General features: G+C 38.2%; 1 protein-coding gene across 1 annotated transcript in view; it reads right to left on the reverse strand.

Moving 5' to 3' along the window:
* Window positions 1-22,824, reverse strand: part of LOC145999130 (uncharacterized) — a 64,095-nt gene extending 41,271 nt beyond the window's left edge. The window contains exons 1-2 of the mRNA XM_083136065.1: window positions 22,774-22,824; window positions 16,961-17,427 (exon numbers count right to left, since the gene is read on the reverse strand). Of these exons, the coding sequence (XP_082992191.1) occupies window positions 16,961-17,427; window positions 22,774-22,824 (518 nt within the window). The remainder of the gene's footprint in view (window positions 1-16,960; window positions 17,428-22,773) is intronic.
* Between the last annotated feature and the right edge of the window lie 4,990 nt (window positions 22,825-27,814).

The following is a 27,814-nucleotide window of genomic DNA, read 5'->3' on the forward strand; positions in this document are numbered from 1 at the left end:
CACATACAGTATATAATTTGATGGCATTGCTGGATCATAATCAGGCATATATTTGTTATTTGCTCTGACATATCTCTGAGAACATTGCACCATGCCTCCTCTTATACATTGCTCCATAAACAAGTACATATCTTGATCTTGGATTAGATCCAATTGCATTTTAGTGTTTAAAAACATTGCAGCCCATGCTAGACCTGGGGCACTGTAAAAATACATTGGGTCCAGCTCATAATTTTGCATTGATGATTTTCTGAATGCTTGAAGTATATCAGCTAAGAGGGTCACATCAAGTTTTAAATAAGCCATGTGATAATCACCAAATGTCTGGCATTTTAAATTGTTCCACATCAATTGGGCATGGTGATAATCTTCATCAGTGATTCCAGATCCTCTGATTTTGCTGTAAAACTCTTGTTGTGGTGGCAGAGAACACTCGTCAAATTTAGAAAAATCTGTAACATAATCATATGGATATACACCCTTCCGCCTAATTAATTTCAGGTCCTGATTTGGAAACAAAGCACATGTGATTTTGAATTGATCATCAGATAATTGAGTGGCCAGTGTAGCCAGGCTAGCAGATAAAATTCTGTAAGAATCAAGAAATCTTATGTGAATAGGAACACCATTAACTTTAATTATTTTGCTAATGGCAATATATTTCTCATCATTTTCAGCTAAAATATTTAAATTCTGCTTGTCAAACCCCTCGTATCTGATCAGATGATGGAAATCATAATTGGATGCTCCATGGCAAAATATGGGGACAAATTTTGGTCTCTGGATCTGAATATTGCAGCTATTACACAGGGCCATTAAAAATTTACCATCTGTATGAGAATGGTGTTTCACCTTGATATTTGTATCTGAAAATTCAGAATCATATACCGGGCATTTTTCTGCATTGTTGAAATCTTCAATCTGTTTCTCTGTTAAAGGCAACATGGGTTTTGATTTTAATAAAATATTAGATGCTATGTCGTGGCACTCATTTTCTATTCTAAGTGCAAATTCTTTGATGGCATCTGCTCCCATGTATAAATTTTCTTTACTAACAACACCATCCTGTACAACCACATAATAAAAGCTGGAAGGTTCATGTAGCTGGTATGGTGTAATTGAAGATTCTTCAGGATCTGGATTGCAGAATGCAAGAGGTTTGAGGTTTGATTCAAAATCACAGACAATATATGCTGGGTGTTCCAACAAGGCTTCAAATTTTTTGAATTTTGCTTTTTCACTTGGATTAGGCATCACCATATGAACAGGTTTATAATTGCCACAGTATTTCAGATGCTCAATTAACTTGTTTTTAGCAATTTCTGCATTCTGTTCACAAACACCATTCACCATTTTTCTACCATCAAATACACTTAAACATCTTCTACATAACTTGAATATTGTATTGGATTTGTCTAGTTGTGTTCTGACTAAAGCTTCAAGATTATGTATCAGAGTGTAATGATTTGTGCCATCCTTTTCAATTAAGAGCAGATCAATCGGAACAGCAGATTCATCATCAAGTGTACTGATTCTGAGAGGATCTATCAAGCAATTGTCACGGCCACTAGAACAAGTAAATACATTAATAGATAATTGTTTGCCATTGATGTGCCTGGCCTTTTTTTTCAAATTTATCAATATTCTGGACAGACATTGGATATTCTAAACCCTCCATTGCCTCATCAAAATCATGTTCATGTTGTTTGTAATAATTTATTCTCTGAGGATTCCTTGAAACTGGAAACAAAGCAGCTAAAATACACCACAAAAAGCATTTCTCATCATTATTTTCAATATTAACCACGGCTCTTTTGTTTTTAATATTGGCAGGTAATGGCAAATATGTAGATCCTTGTAATGGGTTGAATTCAGAAATATTAACATATAACTTGTGTGGAGATCCGCATAGGCTCCATCCAGACTCTTTTGCAGCAAATTCAGAGTGTTTAATATTCAATTGATCTATCAAATTGCTTATTATTTTGTCTGAATTTGTATTTGAGTATACAGGTACAGTTTCTGTTATGTGGGGCTGTGTAAATTTTGTGCCATTTGGCTTCTTATATTGTGTAAACAATTTGAGGGACAGCTTATAAGACCCATTTTGTGCATTTAGAATTGCCTGCACATTAGGATTTATACTGTTCAAAAAATTCTTAATACCACATCTTGGCTCTGATTCAAAACAATAATCACTAAGTTGGGCATTAAAACTGCTATGGATGGGTTCATAGCGTGGCTGCTTTGCTAGTAAAGCATTAACAGGTGTTTCATGCTTCCTTTTCAGAGCAGATGTAGATGGTTGTGGGGGCAATGTTGATGACTGTGCAGAGCAAGTACCTTTATGTTTATATGTGAAATATTCCATGTTATATTTTCTATGGCATTTGGGGCATATTTTTGTGGGAGTTCTGCATTTGTCTGGGTTACAAATCTTTTGGTGTCTGGCCCAATTAGAGCTAAATATATTTTAATGGCATTGGTCACAATATTTTTGTTTTGGCATTTTTCTTGTTGTTTATTATATAAGATTTTCTGGGCTTCAATTCAAAACTTTATACTTAATAAAAATATCAGTTAGGTTCAGCTGTGTGATTTGTATATTTAGTGTATATACTTAATATTAATATTATTAATATTATTATTAATTTTTATCCTCGGTTTATTATATAATTTTTTTGGGTTTTAAATCAAAACTCTATGCTTATCTTATAACAGGTTGTAAAGCCACTAGCCTACAAGTGGAAAAAGAGAATAAATATTCATTCACACTGACCTAGCACAAATACCTGCACAGACATGCATGTCTAGAATGGCAATAACCTTGTTATGTATTGATTTTTGTATAACAGGCTGGGACAGATATAAGCCTGACCCTAAATAAGAGTGGATTACAACAAACAAGCTGGATGTAACAAATATCAGGCAAAATATTGTTCAATATACCAGAAATATGAATAATTATATATTAAAACAAACAGGCCTGTAAGTATGAGAAGCACTGTAACAACACATCTGTTCTCCTCAACCACTCTCACAATAGTGGCTGATGCAATTGTTTGCACGCAAAGCTTCATTACTCGGGAAGCAAAAATCAATACATAACACAGTGCTAGGTCATTGCCATTCTAGAGGGGCTCTGCATATAGATAAAAAAATTGAACCTGGCATCCAATTGAACTTAAACCTGAAGTAAATATGTATATGTGGGTATGGGTTTTAGCTTAATTTCAGGTATAGCCAAAAAAATATCAATTTTTGACAAGTTTATGGACAAAAATCCGGCTGATGCAATTTTTGTAAGTATAGGCAAATCTGCTTGAGGGGGGGTTCATACTTTCCGAAGAGCATTTTTACAAAAATCTTGGATTAGGCAGGGTTCCACACTTGAGCAAAAAGCTCATATGGGCATGTTGAGCAAGTTTTAAGTGTAGCCAAATCTGCATGAGGGGAGCTCTTCCTTTCTCAGAAAATATTTGAGGGCATTTTTACAAAAATCTTGGATTAGGCAGGGTTCCACACTTGAGCAAAAAACTCATATGGGCATGTTGAGCAAGTTTTAAGTGTAGGCAAATCTGCATGAGGGGAGCTCTTCCTTTCTCGCACTGGTTATATTGTAAATACAACTACTTATTCCAGATAAAAGTACATGTTGAAACATTACTTCTGCTGAAAAAAGTAACTCTGTTAGAGTTACAGCTACTTGATTTTAAAAGTAACTGTTACTTGTAACTAGTTACTTCTAAACACTGCTAGTAAATTACACATAATTTACGTAAAAAAACATAATGAGTCAATTACCTTGCCAACCCTACACACAGATAATCAGGCTCGTGTTTGTCCATGGTACTTTGACTGCTGCAAATACCTTGTATGTTTCAAAAGATGATCCTCACATGCATCACAAATGAAGCAGGTGATTTCAATGATTGGAACAGAATGATGCAACTCCTAATTACACTGCATTTGTTTGTGCGCAACTTAGGCTGAAAATCCCTGTTCATTTTTTATTGGATGGGAGGTGCTAATTTATTAGCCACTTTGCTCACAGGATTTAACACCTATAAACTTTGGTGGTAGGGGTTAAGTAAAAAGTAAAGTTGGTGTAACTCTGGTAAGAGGTGTGCAGTATGGTATTCTTGTGTGACATCCAGCCTGTTCAAATCAGTTCATATGGACTGGAAATTATGTTTGTAGATAAGTGTAACCGAACAAAAACAGCATGCAAAATTACCTTGTAAAATGATGTTTGTACAGTCATGGACACTTCTGGGTTGTAACAAAACTCACAAAATACCATGAATCTCATGAAAATACACACACTGATAGTAACAACAAGAAACACACCTCGCCACAAAAGGTCCAGGCTCAAGTTCTGGCTTTTTTGGAAGGTGTTTATTTTTGTACATCTAATTAATCATCTTAATCTAAACCACATTCCTCATATTTGCCGCAATTAACCTGAGGAGAAACCAAAGTGACTCAAAAATCATAAATACAGAAAATGCAACACACACTTGCCTATGTATGTTATGTACGCTCTGATGGTTCTTCTTCATACTCTTATCTCAATTCATACGGCTCCACTGCTCTGCAGTAACAGATGAACACCATGCATATTCCAACAAACAAAATCTATTTTCCTGCACTGTTGACATTTTGTAACAGCACTGCACTTGTGCTGCCACCTTGTGTGTGTCACATCCAAACTTGGTGAGTTTGGTGTAATACTTTGAAAAACCTGTAAAATTTTCACTTAAAATTGTCTTTCTCTTCAAATATATTTTTTCACAAATTTACTTCCACCGTTCACATTACTTCAATTAAAAAAATGAATAGTCTAGTGCATTCATTTTTCCCACAGCCATTTAATTTGACTTGAAAAGTAAGAAAATTTCTTGAATGCAGTGATCCGGTTGCAGGTAGATTTTTTTTTTTTTTTAATTTAACTTCAGGTGTACTGACATGTTTGATCGCCTACAAAGCTGGAGTTTAACATAAAGGTGTGTGCCTGTTTATTTGAATTCAAGTGCAGTACCCTTTAATCCCTTAAACTCCTGATGTAACATGTGTGTCAAATTTTGGTCAGGCCGCGAACTCTGACATGTGACACATATGCCAGATGGAGCATTTCACACTTTCGGAGCATACTGTAATGTTCAGAAATACAATATTTTGAGTGCTACATAAGTCTTCAGGGGGAAATTGCATTTCCCACAGAAAACAAGCATGGCTTTTATATTAGAAAATATTTCTTTCTACAAAAGTATCAGCAGCAAGTGCAAAATTATTGGCACAAGAATGGAACAAATACATCAGGCAATATGCAGGTATCATTTTGAAGACTCCCATCCTGCCATTGTCCATGTGAAAACCTTACAAATTTCAAATTTTGTATAAAAAATGTGTATTTACTCTCATCATGTTCTTCTTGGTAAAATATTTTTTTTTTTTTTAGCCTAGTCTGCACTGAAGAAAATGTGGTATAATTTGGCTCTAGCTTTCATACAGAGCATTTGAAAAGTCCCGCACTCACACTTTAATTATATTTAGAGCAGTGCGGCTGTTACAGTCCTCGGTGTGAGAAGTACAATCACAGTTTGTCAACAATGCCTTTTAAGCACACCACCCACTGAGATGCGGAGAAACATGGAGTAATGTGGCAACAGGACTTCTGTTGTTTGCTTCTACTGAAATCAAATGTGTAACGCCCACTACAGGAAAACGTGGGGAACCAAAGCACGAAATTTCCATCCCAGAAGTCTGCAGGTTATGTTAAAGGTTATATCGCCATTGAGATGTTGGAAATGTTCAGTTGCTTTCTGATTCTGCATCTATCTCCGTTTCAGTGGGAATAAGCTTTACGCGCACACAGCAAATCACATGTTGGAAGCATATTTTGAGAACGTCATATGAAAGATGTGTGGAGACATGGAGAAGTCTAATTCCCGATGATCCGGCACCAGGTAAAACTGCAATGGATGATTGTTTCAAATTTAATTTCAATATTCTATTTGTGTATTTCATCCACGGAAAGTGGTTTGCATTTTGTCAGTGTGTTACCGACCTCAGAGACTGAGGTATTACTCACATTTAGTTTACAAATTCTTATTTTGTATGTATTCGTTAAGTTGACAAGTTCAATGAACTATATGCAAAAAATTCTCAAACTTCGAAGGCAGAGACTTTTTGAACACTCCGTAGTTTGAGACATACAATTTTATTAGAAAATTTATCAGAATTTTACATTTCCCACAGAAATGAAGCATCGCTTTTGTTACATACCCAATACGACCAAGTAATGTAAATATTTAACTGACGTAACGCGACGTCTACTTATTTAACGTGCCTGACGTCATTCTGATTCTACGTTACGAGGGTAAGGTCAAACCCACAAAACAATTAAACACATAAACAAAAGGCAATCATTAACAACCTATTTACCTTTTGTCCCAGGGTAAGTGCCATCAGTTGGAGCCCAAGAGATTACATAGGGTAGAACGAATCACACTACAGGGTTAGTTATATATATATACTGTAATTTCTATAAAAGAGCACATGCATAAACATTACATCATTGCCCCTTTCACTCATACTTTCACTCTCGCATTCATTTCTCGGCAATCCAAAATACATTAGTAATTAATACAATAATAGTTCGGCGGCATGTTTACAGTTAGCTACATTAATTTAAACAGTTCTTAATTTGACATTTACTTTTGCATTTACGGAAAAACATGTTCCGGTCGGAGCTTTACCTGTACGACAAAATACTACTCCTTTTAAGTTGTTGTTGTTGAATGAATGTTAATCTATATATTGTTAATTTTGAGGTTAACAAGGATCACTGATATATAATTATATTGACAATTTATAGCGTCGTACAATCTGAATGTTAAATACTTTGGATGAATGGATAATTGAACGCTGTACGGTTTTACATGTTAAATGATAGTTGATGCAATTTAATCACCGTAATAAGCAATGTCTGTTCGAGATTTTTTATGTAATTAAAGCGAGTTCATTGGATGTCACGACGGGGCGAACGAAGCTTATCCATTTTCACGTCCATTCCGGCTTACCTTTGTCGGCTCTGACTGAAGTCCTCGTGGTGAAGTCGTGGATGTTTGCGGCGTGGTCAATAGATGGCTTCCGGGCGATAAGATAGGATCTCTGCATCTTCAAGGTGGCAACTGGGTCGGACGCCCCCCAGCAGGGCCTTTCTCTGTCTCTACTCCATATTGATAGTACACAGACACGTGCGAAATAACACAACACGGAACGGTGCGACACAAAGCGGATACTTTCGCGGGTGGTTCTCGAGAGATTGACGATGATAACACGTCGAAGAAAATCTGAGTAAAACTGGTGGTTTTTCTTCTCTGCGCGTCTATTTATTTGCTATTCAAAAGGTCTGTTACGGTACCCTCTCTGTCCAAGCGTTGCTAAATTGTCATCAAATCGTAGGCTCTTGTCCTGCTATCTTCGCCCGTATATTTGGAGTTCTTTGACCCTTCTCGAGCAGCACCTCGAGTAGAGGTTAGCCAAAGACCAGGCCCATTGTAACCTGCACGTTCGTTCCGAAGACAGTGCCAGGGAGTCTGTAGCTATTGTTATCCAGTCTAGCTGTTTAACCTTTAATATCGGGCTTAATTTATCTCCTATCAAATTCTGCTTTGGGGATTTCGTCGATGATAATCTGCTGCTGGGCTGTCTTTAATTTCAGTTGAATCTGACCATTGATAACAAAGTTGTATTTTTATATTTCTTTACCCGAGGCTCGGCCTCTTCTCTCGGGAAACAGGCTAGTCCTTCGCACTCTGCCGTCCAAGTCCCGGTGAACAGCAACAATCCAATGCATATTATTGCTTATTACGATGATTAATTCATTTACCTGATAATTAGCAAGATTTTATCGTTATAACATTCCCCTCTCCTTACACATGAAATTTTTCTGAGCTTAAGACTATACGCGAAGGAGAAATTCATCAAAACACAATTAATAATTAACGTTAAATCTTGCCTAATTATTACACATAGGCGCTCGAATAGGGACTCGAACCCTGGAATATATAGTTGTCTTTCTCTATAGACTAAATTGCACTTTTCAATTAATTTACATTATTACATTTAACATTAACCAAACATAAAATTGCAGGATTACTCAACATTCATTTTCAGTTCTTGACTCTGTAACATTGATCATTTAACAAACACCTTGCTAACACTTACGAGAATTATCCTATTATGTATGCATATACATATGTAAACTTACTACATTCACACTCTAAGTTATGATGAAAATTCACTCTTTGAGATATAGTTCAGAGTTATTGAGTTATTACATAAAATATTTCTTATCATCAATTCAAACCTTTTAAAATACATGTTTCTTTACTAAATAATATCTATTCTGGGTAATAAGAATATAAATAATACGTTATTAATGTTGGCATAAACATAACATGATATATGCTCAGATATTGTTATGTATATAGATATATATATATATATATATATATAAGTTCTCAGAATATTAATAATAATAATAATATCATAATTGTGTTAAATTATTTACACTAGTATGCGGAATAATTTACAAGTTTAAAGGCTCGACTGGTAATCTGGCGCGTTGGGATTGAGTCCCCTACTCGTTGATGGTTGAGGCCATTGTTCTTCAGTTTCTTGCTTCTCATTGTTGTAGGCGGTTCTTACTAAATGAATAGCTTGTGTTCTGCCTTCTTCCATACGATTGTCTTCCTCCCCGCGTGAAAATCGTATGTCGCCACGCCCTCGGTAACCTGCGTTTGTGTTCTGTCCGCCTCCACGGTAGTTTCCTCGATTCGAGCGTTTGGTATCCCTGTCTCGCTGTCTTGGAGGACTGTACTGCGATTGTTCTTGTCGATTGAATTGTTGTCGACGTCCATTGTATGTATTGCGTGTAGTCGCCATTTGCACTCGTGGAAAATTTTCTCCTCTCTTCCTATCAAAATTATTATTCCCTCTTCTGCTTGATTGATCTTCCCATCGATGTTTTTCGTTCTCCTTCAGCAAATCCATGTCTTCAAGGATAAGCGACATTCGGTCAAAATTTTCTAACACATCTCCTGTAAGCTGTCTCTGTACGTAGCTCGGGTACATAGCTCTGATAGCCGTGAGGATTTCTATCACTTCGGTTCCGGGCTTAAGCGAACGGAATTCATTCACCCTCTGCCAGAAAAACTGTTTGTATGTGAGCTTTCCGTTGACGTCGTACCGCTTGTTTCTTAACTGGGTAACCTTCCTCTCTACCAATGATCTGCACTGAAATTGTTCAATGAAAGCTTTTTCGAAGGTGCTAAAGGTCTTGAACGCTGGTACCTGGTGGTCTAACCAAATGCGTGCGGAACCGCGAAGAAGTTTCTGGATGAGCTTCAGGTGATCCTCTTCGTGAATCCCATATAAAATGCAATCTCTTTTGAATTCTTGAAGAAACGTGGATGGCAAAGTTTCTGTCTTCTCTTGGTCGAAAATCATAAAGTTGTCCAGTGAAAACCTCGAGAAGATGGCACGCCTGCCTATTTCCGAGGTGGCTACACTGGTCTGTACTACGGAGTGGACTCGCGAGCAACTGCTATCCTGCTCCATGACGTCATCGCCTGTGGCTTGACTCCCCGATCGAGATGGCTGCTGCGCTAATGTCGCCAGGGGCGTTGTTTCTAGCTGGTCTTCCTCGTTCCTCGTTCGTGGTGACGTAATAACGATTGAAGAAGTCTCTCTCTGCATCGTTTCTTTGATTCGTGTGACGTCTTGGCGTAAGTCTTGCGTCATGTTTTTTATCTTCCTCCATTGCTGTTCTTCTGAGGTCATCTTTGTTTCGATTTGTCCAAATCTTTCTTCCACCATTCTGGAATCCGCTGCAAGTCGACGATCAACCATTCGGAATTCCTCTTCTATTCTCTTTTCTACGTCATTCTTCTTTTCTTCTATCTTCTCTCCCAGGTGTGCCAGGTGTTCATGGATCTGCCTGACTTCAGTTTCCACCGTTTTTTCCAGGTTCTCAATGTCTTTCGAGTTATCACGATGTCTTTCAACACACTCTTCTTGGGCTTTTTCTATTTTCTCATCATTCTTTTTTAATGCTTGTAGAAACTGATCCATCATCTCTCGGTGTTGTTGTTCTTTCTCTCTTCTTCGCAATTCTTTTTGCTTTTCTTTCTCTTCTTCTTCCAATTTCCTCTTCCTTTCTTTCTCCTCTTTTCGACGTTCTTTCTCTTGTTCTTCCAATTTTCTCTTCTCCTCTTTCTCTTCTTCTTCCAATTTTCTCTTCCTTTCTTTCTCCTCTTTTCGACGTTCTTTCTCTTCTTCTTGTTGCTTCATCATCGTAGTGAAGAGCGCCATTATCGCTTGAACATCCATGGTGCCTGGGGTTGGTAACACTGCCGTTGGCTGCTCACTTTCAGGGATAACGGTATTCTCCGGAGCACGGTTGCTTTCTCCTCCCTGGTCGCCTTCCAGTAACGTCACTTCCTCTCCTTCCTTTAGATTGTCCATTTCTTCAATCTTCTTCCTTTGTCGAGTTATTCTCTCCATCACCCTTCTCCTCGGTCGTTATTCTCTCTCTCTTCTTCCTTGGATTCGATGCGTTCTCGCAGCGAGATATAAATTTCTCTTTTCTTTTTCATAAATAGACCCTACGGGGTTTTGCGTCTCCCCCCTTACCATCCTCGATCGATGCTTTATCCTTATCGCCGCATAACAATCCAAAATCTCTCGCTATGTAAATTACTTTAACCATTGTTACTTCACGCCCACTATATATATTGCACAAACAATTAAATACTCAATTCACATGCTAACTATGCGTAAATACACTTAAATACTCTAAACTAGAAAATTACTGATTATAGCAACACAAAGAACTAAACGCTTCATACTCTAGGTGTCCTGCGTGGTATTTTTTTAACTGCAATAAGTGATTAATATTTGATTTTCTACCTCTATCAATCTCTTGGTTCCTGTCGAAGGCATGTAGGCACATAGCTCTATAGCTGAATAATTATGGCACAATAAACTCATTTTTGCGACTATTAATAACTTCCTTCCAACTATCGACACTTATTTAAACTTCGGGCCTACTCGGGCCTAATTATCGCATATTCGGGCCTACTCGGACCTACACGTCGAATGTTCGGGCTTACTCGTCGAATATACATGTCACTTGTTCGGAATTACACATCGAACCTACATGTCGCTTGTTCGGAATTACTCGTCGAACCTACATGTCGCCATGTTCGGAATTACTCGTCGAACCTACATGTCACAATGTTCGGGCGCCATCTTTTAACTGACGTAACGCGACGTCTACTTATTTAACGTGCCTGACGTCATTCTGATTCTACGTTACGAGGGTAAGGTCAAACCCACAAAACAATTAAACACATAAACAAAAGGCAATCATTAACAACCTATTTACCTTTTGTCCCAGGGTAAGTGCCATCAGTTGGAGCCCAAGAGATTACATAGGGTAGAACGAATCACACTACAGGGTTAGTTATATATATATACTGTAATTTCTATAAAAGAGCACATGCATAAACATTACATCATTGCCCCTTTCACTCATACTTTCACTCTCGCATTCATTTCTCGGCAATCCAAAATACATTAGTAATTAATACAATAATAGTTCGGCGGCATGTTTACAGTTAGCTACATTAATTTAAACAGTTCTTAATTTGACATTTACTTTTGCATTTACGGAAAAACATGTTCCGGTCGGAGCTTTACCTGTACGACAAAATACTACTCCTTTTAAGTTGTTGTTGTTGAATGAATGTTAATCTATATATTGTTAATTTTGAGGTTAACAAGGATCACTGATATATAATTATATTGACAATTTATAGCGTCGTACAATCTGAATGTTAAATACTTTGGATGAATGGATAATTGAACGCTGTACGGTTTTACATGTTAAATGATAGTTGATGCAATTTAATCACCGTAATAAGCAATGTCTGTTCGAGATTTTTTATGTAATTAAAGCGAGTTCATTGGATGTCACGACGGGGCGAACGAAGCTTATCCATTTTCACGTCCATTCCGGCTTACCTTTGTCGGCTCTGACTGAAGTCCTCGTGGTGAAGTCGTGGATGTTTGCGGCGTGGTCAATAGATGGCTTCCGGGCGATAAGATAGGATCTCCGCATCTTCAAGGTGGCAACTGGGTCGGACGCCCCCCAGCAGGGCCTTTCTCTGTCTCTACTCCATATTGATAGTACACAGACACGTGCGAAATAACACAACACGGAACGGTGCGACACAAAGCGGATACTTTCGCGGGTGGTTCTCGAGAGATTGACGATGATAACACGTCGAAGAAAATCTGAGTAAAACTGGTGGTTTTCTTCTCTGCGCGTCTATTTATTTGCTATTCAAAAGGTCTGTTACGGTACCCTCTCTGTCCAAGCGTTGCTAAATTGTCATCAAATCGTAGGCTCTTGTCCTGCTATCTTCGCCCGTATATTTGGAGTTCTTTGACCCTTCTCGAGCAGCACCTCGAGTAGAGGTTAGCCAAAGACCAGGCCCATTGTAACCTGCACGTTCGTTCCGAAGACAGTGCCAGGGAGTCTGTAGCTATTGTTATCCAGTCTAGCTGTTTAACCTTTAATATCGGGCTTAATTTATCTCCTATCAAATTCTGCTTTGGGGATTTCGTCGATGATAATCTGCTGCTGGGCTGTCTTTAATTTCAGTTGAATCTGACCATTGGTAACAAAGTTGTATTTTTATATTTCTTTACCCGAAGCTCGGCCTCTTCTCTCGGGAAACAGGCTAGTCCTTCGCACTCTGCCGTCCAAGTCCCGGTGAACAGCAACAATCCAATGCATATTATTGCTTATTACGATGATTAATTCATTTACCTGATAATTAGCAAGATTTTATCGTTATAAATAGTTTGCCAAAGAGGAATAGAGATGGCAGCACCAGGCGTGCAAGATTAAGAATTAGCATAATGTATGTGAATAACTTTATAAATAAGAACAAAGCAAATTGGAAAGATGAAAAACAATAGAATCTATTATAAGAAGACAAAGAATAAATATAAAAGAAATAAATTAATGTATATACTTGATAAATCAAACTAGTGATCATATGTAAATTGATCAGAAAACTAAAGAAGTCAAAGCACAGCTAGAAATTTGTGTCCTTGGACAGATATTGCATCTGTCTGATTGATTTACCATTCCCATAGTGGACATTTTGTTTACATCAGTGGCGGCGCGTTCCAACCGTAGCATCTACTTGGATGCACGTGTCAGTCGTTTGGCACCAAGTATACACTCTGTTGTACCCAGTTAGTGTTGCCGCATTCCAATCGCAGCCGCAAGGGAGAATATTAAGCCAAGCGTCAAGTCAACCTTGCAGCAGGTTTTCGCATATGTAGATCCAAACGTGCGCGCAAGAATATAGTTCCACTGAGACGGGTTCTATTCAGACACAACTGCATACTTGCAAGAAAACAGTTATTTAATTTGTAATATACAGACAAAATAATACATCCATTAGCAGGTATGGACTTAATTGGTTGCAATCACTGTGCAGACGAACTTAGAACCGCAGATTCGCCAACTGCAATGTGTATTGCATTGAAGAGACACTGAAACTTTAGAGCGAGTCCAGCGAGACTGAATGCGTTGCAGAACGCGTGGAATCGGTGATGCCAATGTTGCACATCCACTATTTTAACCCTATGTTTATTGTAGAGCGGCGAGAATGACTGAATCTTCTGTTCAGCGTGCGGTTTTACCCGAATGTTATTTTGGGCTTCATCAAAAGGGAAATGCTCTTCAAAGTGAAGCAAGTTGTTTTAAATGCATAATCCTCCTTGCGGCAACAAGATCAAAGTAAAACAGGGCGTGAGGTGAATGTGCACACGAATTCTATCACGGGTGTTGAATGATTTGCGGTTTGAGTTTAGCAAGAGGAAACGATTGTTTGTTGTTTTGACGACAAAAGAATCTCCACGGTATTAAAAGATATCGCAGTGAGAAGAAACATGTTTATTATTTGGACGAGACGTCCTTCAATTCGGTGAGGGGGAAGGGGGAATAAAACATGGAAGGATACCACCATGCAAAACCACCGCCAGGGCTGAAGAAACCGACGATGAGGGGAAGGGGGAGGCTTATTTTTTCACCCACTGGCGGCAATGAAAGCTTTGTTGAAGGCGGATATTTACTGTTCTGCGCAAAGAAAGGGAAGGATGATTATCAGCAAGAAATGGACAGACCAAGATTTGAATCCTGGTTTAGTGAAGTGATTGATTCATAAATTGAAACCAGAGTAATAGCGACAGACAATTCACCTGATTGTATATATCACCAATAAACAAATCATGCTTTTTTGGTGGTATAACTTGGATTGTGTGTGTCGTACAGGAACAGATGTATTGCGGACGAAGCAACCACGTTTTTCATAAATGTATTTCTTTCTAAACCAAAAACAATAATTTGTCATTAAATTCAAGAGGGGCCTATTGTTGTTTACTTTTATCTCCGTTTATTTTTTGCGTGCTCGAAATATACACACATGCTCTCATGTTTAGAAGTTATTTCGCTCTTATATTAATGACACATTTATTAAATAATATATGCACAGAAAGTACTTTTAAAATTTTATGTTTCAGGAGACAAAGAGAAGCAAAAATATATTCCACTTGACATGCATGCGGGTTTTGATGTGTTGTGCGGTTGGCAATACTGTGGATTGTCTCAGTGTCTGCGATGTAAGCATCTCGGCGGTTGAGGAAAGACTGGCACGGAAGATTCTGAGCCCAGTTCTCGCGCGGATTGATACATAAAACCTGCTGCAAACTTAGCCTGACGCGCGGCTTAGTATAATTCCCAAAGCTTAAGGGAAAAAGCTGGAGAAAGGATAAAGGAATTCATTAAATCGTCAAAAACATAAATAAATGGAAATCCAGAAGGAAGTTCACAAAGAAGACAAGAAGGAAGTCCAGATCCAGAAGATCCATTAAGAAGGAAGTCTAGATCCAGAACATCCATTAAGAAGGAAGTCCAGATCCAGAATGTCCATTAAGAAGGAAGTCCAGATCCAGACTATCCATTGAGAAGGAAGTCCAGATCCAGAATGTCCATTAAGAAGGAAGTCCAGAGAGAAGAAATCAACAAAATCAACAAAAGAAATAATAAAAAGCATATTGAAATGAAAATTGACTGTAAATAAGAATTATAGAGGAACGTAACTTATCATATAAATATTCTGATTCCATGTATCCTGTGTTTAAATAATATATTCGTTTAAACAAGTCCATTGGAAGGCATCCTGTCTGGTTTCATTTTCTACAAAGAACCCTACCCTGATGATATGCTAGCTGAGGTTTAAAGTTGAGATTTAGGCCTATGTACCTTTGCACAAATGGAGGTAGCACTTTTACACTAGAATACTGCTAGCGTATGAATGATTTTTTTTTTTTTTTTTTTTTTAGAGTGGGCTGGGATTGTAAAAGTCTGTTTCACATAACTACTTTCTAGGTAGGGGCAAAATAAATTATAAAATATTTTGCAATCAGCGCTCTAAATCTTCAATCTAAAAGCTATCCAAAGACAAAAATGGTAATCAGAGATCATTTTAAGGGGTGTTTGCATTTAAAACTTTTTTTTTCTTTCTTCTCTCAGAGTTCTTCACTGCTTTCAACCGAAACTCAAAATTTTGCGATGGGATGTAGCCCCCATCAACTCCCTGCCCCCAACCTCCTGTACGTCACTGCTTGAAATAACAAAGCACAACTGATCTTTCACAATGACTTCTTGACAATGAACTGCGCAAAAAAAAATTGTGTCAAAATCTGTACAGTTATTCGGAATCTTTCTTCTTATACTGAGAAGGCAACACTTGCCGTGCTGTGGATCTGGGTAACACGCTGGAAGACAGTTTTCTCAAGCTGATTGGCTGAGACCGTAATTCCCCCACAAGAACAGAGGTGCTTTCAGATGCACAGCGAGGTGGCGAAAACGTACTATGAAGCCAATAGCCCGGTATTCGTTGTAGCTTGTCAGCGTGCGGAAAAAACCTAGCATGCTGCAAATTGTTGAGCTTCTTAATGTGAGAAGTTTCATTTCACTTCAATGTTTTACTGAACTTCTTAAATCTATGAAATTTGTCCCTTTTTCTTTTCATTTTAGCAAATCGAGTGATGTGCTACAGCATGGTAGCATGAATTAAGTAGCCGCCACTGCAGACAAGACATGATCCACTGTTTGCGGTAGTGATATGAGTACTGATGATTGATTGCTTGATGATTTGCCACCCACTACCACAGACAACCCTGCACTGCAGCCACACTTGTAAATCCTATTCCCTCTTTTCAATCTACACAAATCAAACAAGAGACAAAAAAAACATAAGAAACCTCAAATGTCAGACTGTAAATGAACATGACAGTAATAATTTAGGTCAGCTTTTATACATCAACTTAGGAATGGTAGGCTGACATTACAGTGTAAAAATCTCACAAAATTTTGTCTTCCTGGTTTATGATGAAAGGATAATATCCAAAACTTCTCAGTAATGCTGGCTGAGCCTGGAGTGGAAGAATTTGAACAAGAAACACTGTGAAAGAGTGAGAAGGTATTGCGATTTGATGGAAAATTCCTGAACAATCAAAAAGAATATCAACCGGGGATAATTGCGAAAGGTATTTTCACAACTCACATATTATTTTTCTAATGATATCAAACAGTGCTCAGGAAGGTACAAATTTCATGTGATAATTATTGCCAAAATTCTATGATAATTATAATTAGTCTTCCTTCTAGAGAATTTGAAAAAATAACATAAAACAATCAGAACCATTACCCCTGCCTGCATGATCTTGTATGGAATAATCCACTAACAACTTTAGTACTGCCATGTTCACTTTCAATCCTTGTACTAAAATTTCATTCACCTACCTTTCTTCAGGATCTGTCCCTTGGCCTTCCACCTCTTCGTTGATCATTACATTCTTCTTCTTGTGTTCATCATCACCTAATACTAATGCATCATTGTCACTATCCTCAGCTGGCACTTTCTCCACAAATTCTTCACATTCATATGGATAAAATCTTTCACTTCCAGAAACATTTTGTCCACTAGGATCTTCCTCACTTGTGCCTTCAAAATGCATCAAACCTTCATCACTCTCACTTTCAACTTTATCAACTAAAGCACTTTCAACTTTACCAACTAAAGTTTTGCTGTCAACAGAGATGTCAACATCTGGAAGCCACACATTCTCCAGAGATAATTGTTCAAAAACTAATGCATCTGTACTTTCCACTTCAGATTTTATTGTCCCTTCTGGAGGAGGGAAACCCATATCAGATACTGGAGCAGGCACTGTTTCTTCACTACCACAAGATGACGATGCAGAATGCTTCTGAAATACAATCATAAGGTACATAAATTTTATGATATTGCCTTTGCATATATAAAACAACCCTTCCCTCTTAATACAGATATCACTATCCTAATTGTGCAGCTTAGAAGCCACCAACAAAGCAAGGCTGCTTCAGTGTTCCCAGGCAACCGTCAACATTGAATGAAGATAACCACACAACATAAGATTGCATCTGCACTGTTTATTTGTTAGCATTTACTTGGTATGAAGGCTTTCAGTAAGTATCATGACTCCTCAGTAGAGTTGGAAGTGGTCAGAAAAACCGCTTTCTTGCGCAAAAAAAAAAAAAAAAAAGTTATTTTCTGCTGCTTTTTTGGTTGGGCTTTTTTCACAAAAGTGTCTCAAATCAATTAAAATACAGGAGTGGGCAGCATCTTTCCTGTTTCATAGTTTCGTTTATATCCCTACTGTAAAATAGACACTCATGTCTAAATATAAAATACAATTTACAATATGAAATTCATAGCTAGACATAACCAGTGCTTTCAGATGAGCTGGCTTTTTTGAATGGGCCGTTCTTTCAGTGTTATCTTCATATTTCGGAAGCTTTATTAGATATATCTATGTAGAATAAACATATTCACGTAACTACAGTAGTTTTGTATGTGTTTTTAAAAGAACCTAATAATATGATATGATTTTCAATGTTTGAATTTCTTACACGAATATGCACATCAAGCAAAAAAGAAAATACTGATCTACCTTTTGAAAATCTAGTATCAAATCTCTTTACATTAAATTTTGTGTTCAGTAAAATATATATTTGTATTCTGGCTTTCCAGTACGTCATGTATAATTTGGTTAAATGGCCTCTAAACCTGGTCATGGAGTGATGTATTTTGGCTGCTAGGTGCAGTGATTCTTAACCTCTGTGAGACCACAACCCAGTAAATTTATTTCTTACAAGCCAATGCCCTGATCCCAACTATTTCACTCATATATAACAGTTGGGCTGAAAAGTTCGTAGGCTGACTCATAGATGGCGTTACTAGAATTAAATCCATGTGATTTTTACTTAGTACTAACCTTCAAAAGATACGTGTATAAATTTCACAGCTGCCGGATAATTAGTTCGTGAGATATAGCATTGTGAGTGAAGCAGCTTTTGTTATTGTGAAAAAATAGATAAAAAAGAATTTCGTGTGTTAATAAAGCACTGCTTTTTGGCAAAAAAAAATACTGTTGAAGCCAAGGCTTGGCTTGATAAACATTATTCGGACTCTGCACCAGGAAAATCAACCGTTGAGAAGTGGTTTGCTAAATTTAAACGAGGCGAAATGAGCATCGAAGACGATGCACGCAGTGGACGCCCCAAAGAGGCTGTTACCGACGAAAACATCAAAAAAGTCCACAAAATATTTTTAAATGATCATAAAGTGAAGTTGATCGAGATAGCTGAGATTATTACATAGCGTTGTTGGAGCGTTTAAAGGATGAAATCACGAAAAAACGGCCCCATTTGAAGAAGAAAAAAGTGCTGTTTCATCAAGACAATGCACCGTGTCACAAATCAATGAAAATGATGGCAAAATTATATGAATTAGACTACGAATTGCTTCCCCATCCACCATATTCTCCAGATCTGGCCCCCAGTGACTTTTTCCTGTTTGCAGACCTTAAAAGAATGCTCGCTGGAAAGAAATTTACCACTGATGAAGAGGTAATCGCCGAAACTGAGGCCCATTTTGAGGCTAAAGAGAAATCGTACTATAAAAATGGCATCGAAAAATTGTATGACTGCTATAATCCTTGTATCGCCCTCAAAGGCAACTATATTGAATAATAAAATTGAATTTTGTCAAAAAAATATTTTTTACTATGTTAGCTTACGAACTTTTCAGCCCAACTGTTGCATTTCTGATCTTTAAACTTTATATGGAAATTAATAATAATATATAAGTATGGCATAATCATAGTTCAATTATGTATCAAATTTGTGTCAAGTAAAATTAGATAAAAAAATTGTCGTCAAACCCTGACTGCAACAGACTTTTTGCACCATGGCGGTTGAAAAACACTGGCACTAAAACTGAAGTATTAAAGCCAGTGGTGAAGCATGACATTTTTACGCAGTCATCACACGACTTGCCAAACGACAGGGTAAATTTTCAACTGTGGAGGGGGGTGGGGATTCCTACATTGATAATGATGATAACAGTGTTTGTACAGACATGTGAACTTGAGATGGCCAAATCCATTTTTTCTACAGAGTATATGATCGTAAAATAAGGAAGACAAAATGTTCTTAATAAATTCTACCCGAAAAAAAGGAAAAATTGTTAAACCTCTCTCTCTGAAATTCAGATTGCCTCCAAAATCTGGGAAGTAAAATTTCCGAATCTAGATTTTACATTTTCTGGAATTCTGATATTTTTGGCCATCCCTAGTGTGAATGTAAGATATGTTAGGAAAAAGGTTATGTCTGAGTAACTATGTCTGTCACCTCGAAAACAAAAATCTTGATCAGTCATGCCATTTGTAAGCATAGTAAACACAAAACAACAGGAAGTACTTCGTGTTTTGTAAAGCAAGAACATTTATTTCTAAAATCAATATTTGAACCGCAGGATACAAAAAAAGTAGGAGAAATACTATGAAGGAAATACAATGGATCCACAACTGCTTTTTAAGTTCTTTCTAGCACTAATCGTGGGAAAATTTATGCTCTTGCTTACTTATATTCTTTTTCAAAGCATCATTACTTTCATGTATTCTATGCAAGTTGAAATGCGATGCTCTTCAATAGGCGTTTTTCTCTTAAAAACAAGAGCGTTTCATGCCTTATAGTGCTGGACATTCTGAGAAGTTTCATTTTGATGATGTCCCAGAAACTCTGCCGTGTTTGTAAACAAAAGTGCTGAAAAAAAGGTATCTTATCCCCAGACCTTCAAGAGCGGGGGCAAATGGTCGAAGGACCTTGGATTCACAGACCTGCTGCGATGACCTGGCCTGCCTGACACTATTGCACTCAACAGGAAAAGTAGCAGGCCGGTTGGGCACAGGGGGTAGAAATGGGCTCTCCTTTCGATGCGCTAAACTAAAATCTCTGACGTATTTATAGCTGTGTTATGATGTCCTTTGATTAATTTTCCTCAAATATGCAAATATTCTGACTTATTTTTTACTTCTTCACAAAAATATTTAAAAAGTAATATTTTTATTATTTTGCTTTGTCATAACCGAATTTCCCGATGAGCAAATCTGGACAAGACCTACAGTTTGAAATGAGATCCGAAGCACACTGCCTCCACTGAGGATTGAAAATTAGATCTCTTCTTATTACAAGGCAACAGCATTACTTTATTCCACTCCAGAGGGTCATTCATTATTATATGAGGAACCTTCTATCAATAAAGCCTGCCTTTTTCCATAAACAGTAATTGCAATTTATCCTAGGTGATTTACAGGCTAAATGAAATCTTAATCTCTGATGAAGTAGCTAACAATCTTGTCAAGTATAGAGATAATTCAAACCGAAGGAACACATGACAGGGGAGGGGGGAGGGTGGTGTCACATTGAAGTGACAAGTGACATGGACCTCTTCAGTCTGTAAGCAAGCATCCACCAAGAATGCACGCCAATGAAGGAGCTTTCAGACTGAAGTCACAGATGACAAGCAACGCAGTCTCCTTCAGTATAAAGCAAAACGTTCACCATGCATGAAAGAACAACAGACTGAAGCGGCATGATGCACGTCATTGAGAAAACAATGTAGAACGGACAACATGCAAGTGACATGTTTAGCTCATTGTCGCATTTTGCTTCAAAAGGTTAATGGATTACTGAGGGTCTGCTTCCAAGTGACACATGTCACTTGTTGTTTCGGTCTGAAAGTTCCCTGAGAAAACGGTACAGGCCAAGTGACAAGCGACACTTGCAGCTTATATTGCTTCGGTTCAAAATGTTGCAATTACTTCTAATGGTTGGTTCCCAAGAGACACGTGTCACTTCCATCTCAAAGCTCTGCTAAACAGGATATACACAAATTCACATAATACACATGCTTCTGCATATGTGTTGTGAACAGTAAAGATTTTTAATTGTTCCCAAACCTCGAATATTTTGATATTAGCATTTGTTTCATATTTTATGACATCAACATTTAAATTCAGACACAAACATGTAAAAGTTTGTTTTAAGTCCATTTCACGGTTATATGTGCTCATCAGGACTACATGTTTAGTTTTAACCCTAGCTTACCCATGATATATGAGAAACTTACATACCAGGGAGCAGCTCACAAGCCCATACACTTTTTACCACTAAAATTCAAGAAAACATTTTATTATTGAATCACTGCTTCCTTTGCTGATTATGTGCAGTTATTTATTAATTATAATAATTACAAAAATTACTATCATTAATAAAAAATAATAACCAATTATTGCATGAGTCTCTCACTAAAACTCACAAAATTCATATGTTTTTTATTAATGCTTTTTAGTTTGTAAAAGTGTGGTTGCTTATTAAATATAATAATTACAATAATTACCATCATTACCAACCAATTGTACATTGTCACTGGCATGAGTGTCTCCTGATATGCGCATCAAGCGCATTTTGCCTCCTAATTACATTACATTTGTCTTTATGAACAAAAGTAATAAATAAATATTAGGAACATCCTAGGAAACAATGTAATTTATTTCAAACAGTTGAAAAATCTAAAAAATAGAGCTGGTAGGCCTGCAAACTCCCCCCTTCCTCTCGGTAAGCTAAGGTTAAAATTGTATCTGAACCGTTATGCAATATGTGTCCACTGGGATTGGTCAATATCTGTCTCTTGGCTGCTACATCATGTAAATTTATTTTAGCTGGTTGTAAAATATGTCACTACAAACCTGTAAACTCATAACAGTAACTTCAAGTGAAATAGGTTAGCTGTAATTGGTAAAAAGCGAAAAAGCCAAAATTTCAGTTGTTTTTTTTTTTTAAAAAAAGGCAGCTTTTTATCGAGAAAAAAAGTCCATTCAAAAAAGCTAGCTTTTTTGCAACTCTACCCCTCAGTAATATTTTTTCTACATCAGATGCTACAATGAACACACACACTGATGTAGAAGTTGATATTTTGTCTGCTACAGTACACCGTGGTGCAGCACAATGTATTCTGTGAACCCATTCTCCATAGCAATTATGGGACTGAGTTAGAAGGCTGCATGGGTTGTTTTTACAGAAAGTTTAGTTGATTCCCGGTGTGAGTGATCTCAGGTAGGAATTTTCAGGCAACATCCCAGCTCCAGGGTTCACACAACATAATCTAAGGGGTTCTGGTGAAGCTGGGGAGGGAGGAGGCACCGGCTACAGCCTCATGCTGATCACATCACCTTGACTATGGCTGCATCCAAATCGTCAGCAGATGTTGCCTTGAGCATCATTCCACCCTTGAAATACGCCTACCGATGTTGTCTGAATTGGCAGCATAGGTGGAGTTGGAGGGGAGAAGTGGAAGGTGTGACAGGTGCACGCTTCAACTCACTGTGGCCCTGCATCTACCAATGGCATGTCAAATATCCTCAGACTGACATCTAGTGGCAGCACTATACTGACTGAAGCCTTATTGTGCACTCTTAAACAATGTTCACATGAAAAGAACTAATTCTGTTCATCAAAATTCAAAAAATTCAAACTGTATGGGAAGAAATGCTTGTCACAGAGAACTTGTAGTGATGAAGCACTTCCATATCCAACAGTGGTTCACGATACTAATTTGCTAACACTGTGAAAGTTCAGACAAGCACCCAGCAACATTTAGGTGGTGCATCTCGTTGCCTACAACTACAAGGTTATTCTCCTTTGTCACTGTGAACAGTGGGTATTACAGTAACTTTCTGGATATTGATTGATTGAACTGCTTTATTTTACTTTGTTTTTTGTGCCACTTTTGGTAAATTTGAGAAATGAGGATGAGTGATGATATGATGAAATTGATGAATGTACACTCACAAACATCCATGTCCAGACCAGGATTCGCACTTGGGACCCCTGGTGAACTTGCTGGACATGTCCAGTAATATGTCATAAATTACAAAAAAAACTTCTAGGTAGACATCTGTTTGTGCTGCACCATAGCCCAAAGAACCATGGTACAAATTTAGTGGGCCTACTGCTTCAGAAGTGCTAGAAAATCCACTACAGTGACGTCAATGACATAGTGCACATCAAAGGCTGGTACCTGAGTGATATATAGAAAAATTAGGGATGAGTTGATATGAAATTTACCAAAACTGATAACCAATGTTCAACTGATCCCATATAAAATTTTAAATGATCCTTGAAGAATCTAAATGGTTCATTCATATCCTTAATAAGTGTGTGTTACCACATGACTGCAATGCACAAGAAGCTGCATATTGAGAGATTTACTTTCAACAAAAGTAGGGCATGGAGATTGTGTGTTTATATCCCATAAAAATTATAAGAAAATGGCAGAATATTGCAATACATTATTAGATATTTATAGATACATTGGATGCTGTAAAATTGTCGGTGATTTTATAGATAAACCGATATGCCTGTATCGAGCCGATACCAATAGTGCACTGATTAATCTGTTCCATCCCTAGAAAAAACGATTCTGCTGGCAGCATGAGATTATTGCCAAAACTTTTGGCAATATATGCCACATTTAGCTAAAGACTATGCAGTAATTTCATCCTCCCACAATAACATAAGTAGTCAGTAACGAGCATGTAATCACTAATTTTTTTAATGATCCTCACATATTTTGCAACACAGAACTTTCTCTGGCACTGTGCAGAAATCCCAATAAAAGTGGCTAGTCGAAATTACATTTACAGGTTCAAAGATATCCATCTAATACTCGATTGATTCATCTGAATTATTTTACTTCACCTTTCTGCCACTTTTGGCTAATTGCAAAGATGGGGATGCGTGATGATATGACGACATTGATGCCTATGCCTAGGACAGGATTCAAACCCAGGACCCCTGGCATCGTAGTACGATGTGCTAATCACTCTGCCACGAAGGCCAGCTAGATGTATTAATAGGATAAGAAACAGCATGGGCTGGTAGACACACTAATTGGTCAATAACGTCTTTGGTTCATTGTGCCTGAGCTGTATCTGAACTTTTCATGGTGCTTCAAGTCAGAAAATGCATAACAGTTATTGTATTTACAGTGTAACTTAGAATAAATATTCCTCGGGGGACAGGAGTGCAGAACTTAAAAGGTGGGAAAAAATAAAAATAAGAACTTGAAATTAGAGTTCTACTGTATGCTATCTGATCTTGTTACATAAAATGCAAGACACACTGGGAGCACATTAAGATTAGTCACACACAGGAGATGTACTACGTAGAACATAGTACATCCCCTGTGTATGCCTACTCTTAATGGATTTACATCCCTATGCTGGGATGAACCAGGCAACGTCGATGTCTACAGTGTTTCAAAGACAACAGATCCCATTGTAGTAGCACTTGCAGAGACAATTCCTCACACACAAAACAACAACAACAGAAAAATCAGGCTGGCTCGATAACTCAGTGGTCGAGCAATGGCACAGTATGCCAGAGACCTGGGTTCGTGGCTTGGTTGAGCAGGCATTTTTGCTGGGAGTGGTTCATAAAAAGAAAGTTCAGTGTTTAGATCTTCTAAACAAAGATCTCTATCAGGAAAGTGTTAACACAAGAATGCTTTTGTCCTTCTCCAAGTTAGCCTTCTAATCTCATTTTACAAAGTTCCTGGTGAAGACACTTGTTAGAAGATTGAACACTCAATATGGCATTTTTATTATCCATTCCCGGTATGACTTTTATTACTATTTCATTATGATGAATGCAGTGTGTAATGACCCTGCTCGGTCGCCATTTAATTAATATTAGACATTGCATGGTCGCTATATTATTTTTAATCGGATGAAAGAGTTAAGCGGAATGTCCCTGCGAGGCATACACTTTTAGTTTAAATGTTTTCTGTAAACGTTTAACGGTTCCACCTCTATGTTTACTAGCTTCACTCATTATTAGACCCTGCGTGGTCGCTATATTCTTTTTAATGTTATCAATTATTGTCATTTACATTGTTCAACATGTTGTTTAGAATAGCAGAGTCCTGCGAGGCTCATTATTAATTGTATTGTCTGAATGCACACAGTTTTAGTTAATATTGTCACGTGCATCTAGTGATTTTCCCACTAGTGATTTCTCAATGTCAAAACCTTGATATTCCTCAGTACGAAGTTTGCAATATGTAAAAAAATGAGTTAGCAACGCGTACTTGTAGTTAAAATTTTCACCACCCATGCGTCACCGCGAGTATAAAACCCAGCGCAGCGAGACTGGAGCTCAGTTGGCTCCCGGATGTCAACTGGCAAACATCCTGGGAAAAACCAGCCATCCAGCCAGAAGCCTAGCAGCCATCCCACAAGGAAGGAAGGAAGGAGGAAGAAAGGAGAAGAACAGCCAAGCAGCAACCTAACTACCTGGTCTAAGTGCCAGGTTCTACCTGCCCGGCTTGTCTAGGAGCACCTATACCTCCTTCCTAACCTGCCACCCTTGTACAGGAGACACCGGTCGGCTTGCCGATTCCTAGCTAGCCCCGGGGGTGTCGCAGCATCCTTAAATCCTTTACCCAGCGCCTGCTTGTCAGAGGTGCCGGCTGGCTACGGCCAGTTCCCAGTTGTGGTTGGGGGTACCGTGCACATACTACTTTCTCTTACAGGGGAGCCCGTGATGTCAGCAGTGAACAGCACCCTAAATAAAATTAGGTCCCTATACTCCCCCTGGCACCTCACTGCGAGGAATAAATTGAATGGTCCCTTCCCCCTTTTGAATCCAGAAGTGGTGAATGCACGTGTATGGTAAATGTAAATGCACTTAAGTGATAAAGGTTAAAGACTAGTGTGCTAACAGACTTTCTTACGATAAGTTTATAATAAACATACATATATATATAAAGCTGTTGTTCATGTTTTACCCAGCAAGCCCTGAGATATCTAGAATCTGTGTTCAACGACTGGTAAGAAGTTAGCATTTATGGGTAGACTTTTGCCATCCTCCTAATTGAAGTGTTTAGAGTGTGGTAATTTTGTGTAGGTGGGACGTTGCAAAAGTTTTTGTCGTCATAACGTGGGGCCCGACATAACAGTGCAATTAAGTGAAGCCAACCGAACCGTGCATTAAAAGGACTGTCCAGTGAAAGTGAAAGTGTAGACTGTATTAAACATGGACCAAGAATTTACTGGTATGAACCTGAGAAGTAGAGGGAGGAAGACCATGGATTCAGAGACTGGATATGGTTGCTGTGAAGAACTGGGAGAAGAGGCAGCACATTTCCAATGTTGCCAGTGCCAGCGCCAAATTCACTGGAGCCATGATGGAAAAGATGTGGCTACCTTCCCTGCTGTAGGAGTTAAATGCCAGACGTGTGAATCTGCTCCGCAGACTCAAGTAGCGGAGACCGCAATACAAGAACCAAGTCCGCTGATCAATCCTCCATCTGACCATTGGTTATTGGAATGGCTGACGAAAGATAGGGAAGACAGAAAGAAGGAGAGACTTGAAGAAGAAATACGCCGAGAGAAAGAGAGACTTGAAGATGAAGAGTGCAGAAAGAAAGAGAAACAGGAGGAAGAGAAAGTGCGCAAAAGAGAGGCAGTTCAGGCTGAAAAGCTGAGAAAAAAGGAACTGATAGAACTTAGATCCCTCATAGAGTTTCATGAAGAGAAAAGGGAGCTTGAGAAACGAGAGATTGAAGAGAAAAGGGAGCTTGAGAAACGAGAAATTGAAGAGAAGAGAGAGCTAGAAAGAAGAGAAATTGAGGAGAAAAGGGAAAAAGACTTTGAAACTCTCCGAGCTTTAATTGAGAGCCTAGAGGAAAGAAGAAAGAGAAAGAGGAAGAAGAAGCCAAAAACGAAGAGAAAAGAGGAAGAAGAAGCCAAAAGACAAAGAGAAAAAGAGGAAGAAGAAGAGAAGCGTAGGAATGAACTGCAAGCCATCTTTGCCCAGCAGAGGACTGACATAGAAGGTCTTAAGGCCGGAGTAGAATGTATCCAAATTACTTCTCAGCAAGATATAGTAAAGGTTGAGTAAAGATTAAAAGAGGCTTTTCAGGAAAAACTAGAACCATTATCTCAGTGGCGCGGACAAGTAGAAATTACAGTGGAGTCCATTGAGAAAGCTGTCCAAAACTTGGGTGACAAGACCAAATCCATCGAGAAAGTCGTGCAGGAACGGAAGGGAGTGATAGAGTCAATAACCTCAACTCTGTGGAAGGACGTAGAGCAGGCAGCTGAAGAGAAGGTGAATTCTCTTAGGGTAGAGACAAGGAAGCTTGAAGTATCTCTACGAAGAGAAATGCAAGATCAGACAGGCACATTTGTCCAGAGGGTAAGCGAACTT

The sequence above is a fragment of the Lepisma saccharinum genome, chromosome 15, assembly GCF_977018435.1.
Source record: "Lepisma saccharinum chromosome 15, izLepSacc3.1, whole genome shotgun sequence".
Lineage (NCBI taxonomy): Eukaryota > Metazoa > Arthropoda > Insecta > Zygentoma > Lepismatidae > Lepisma > Lepisma saccharinum.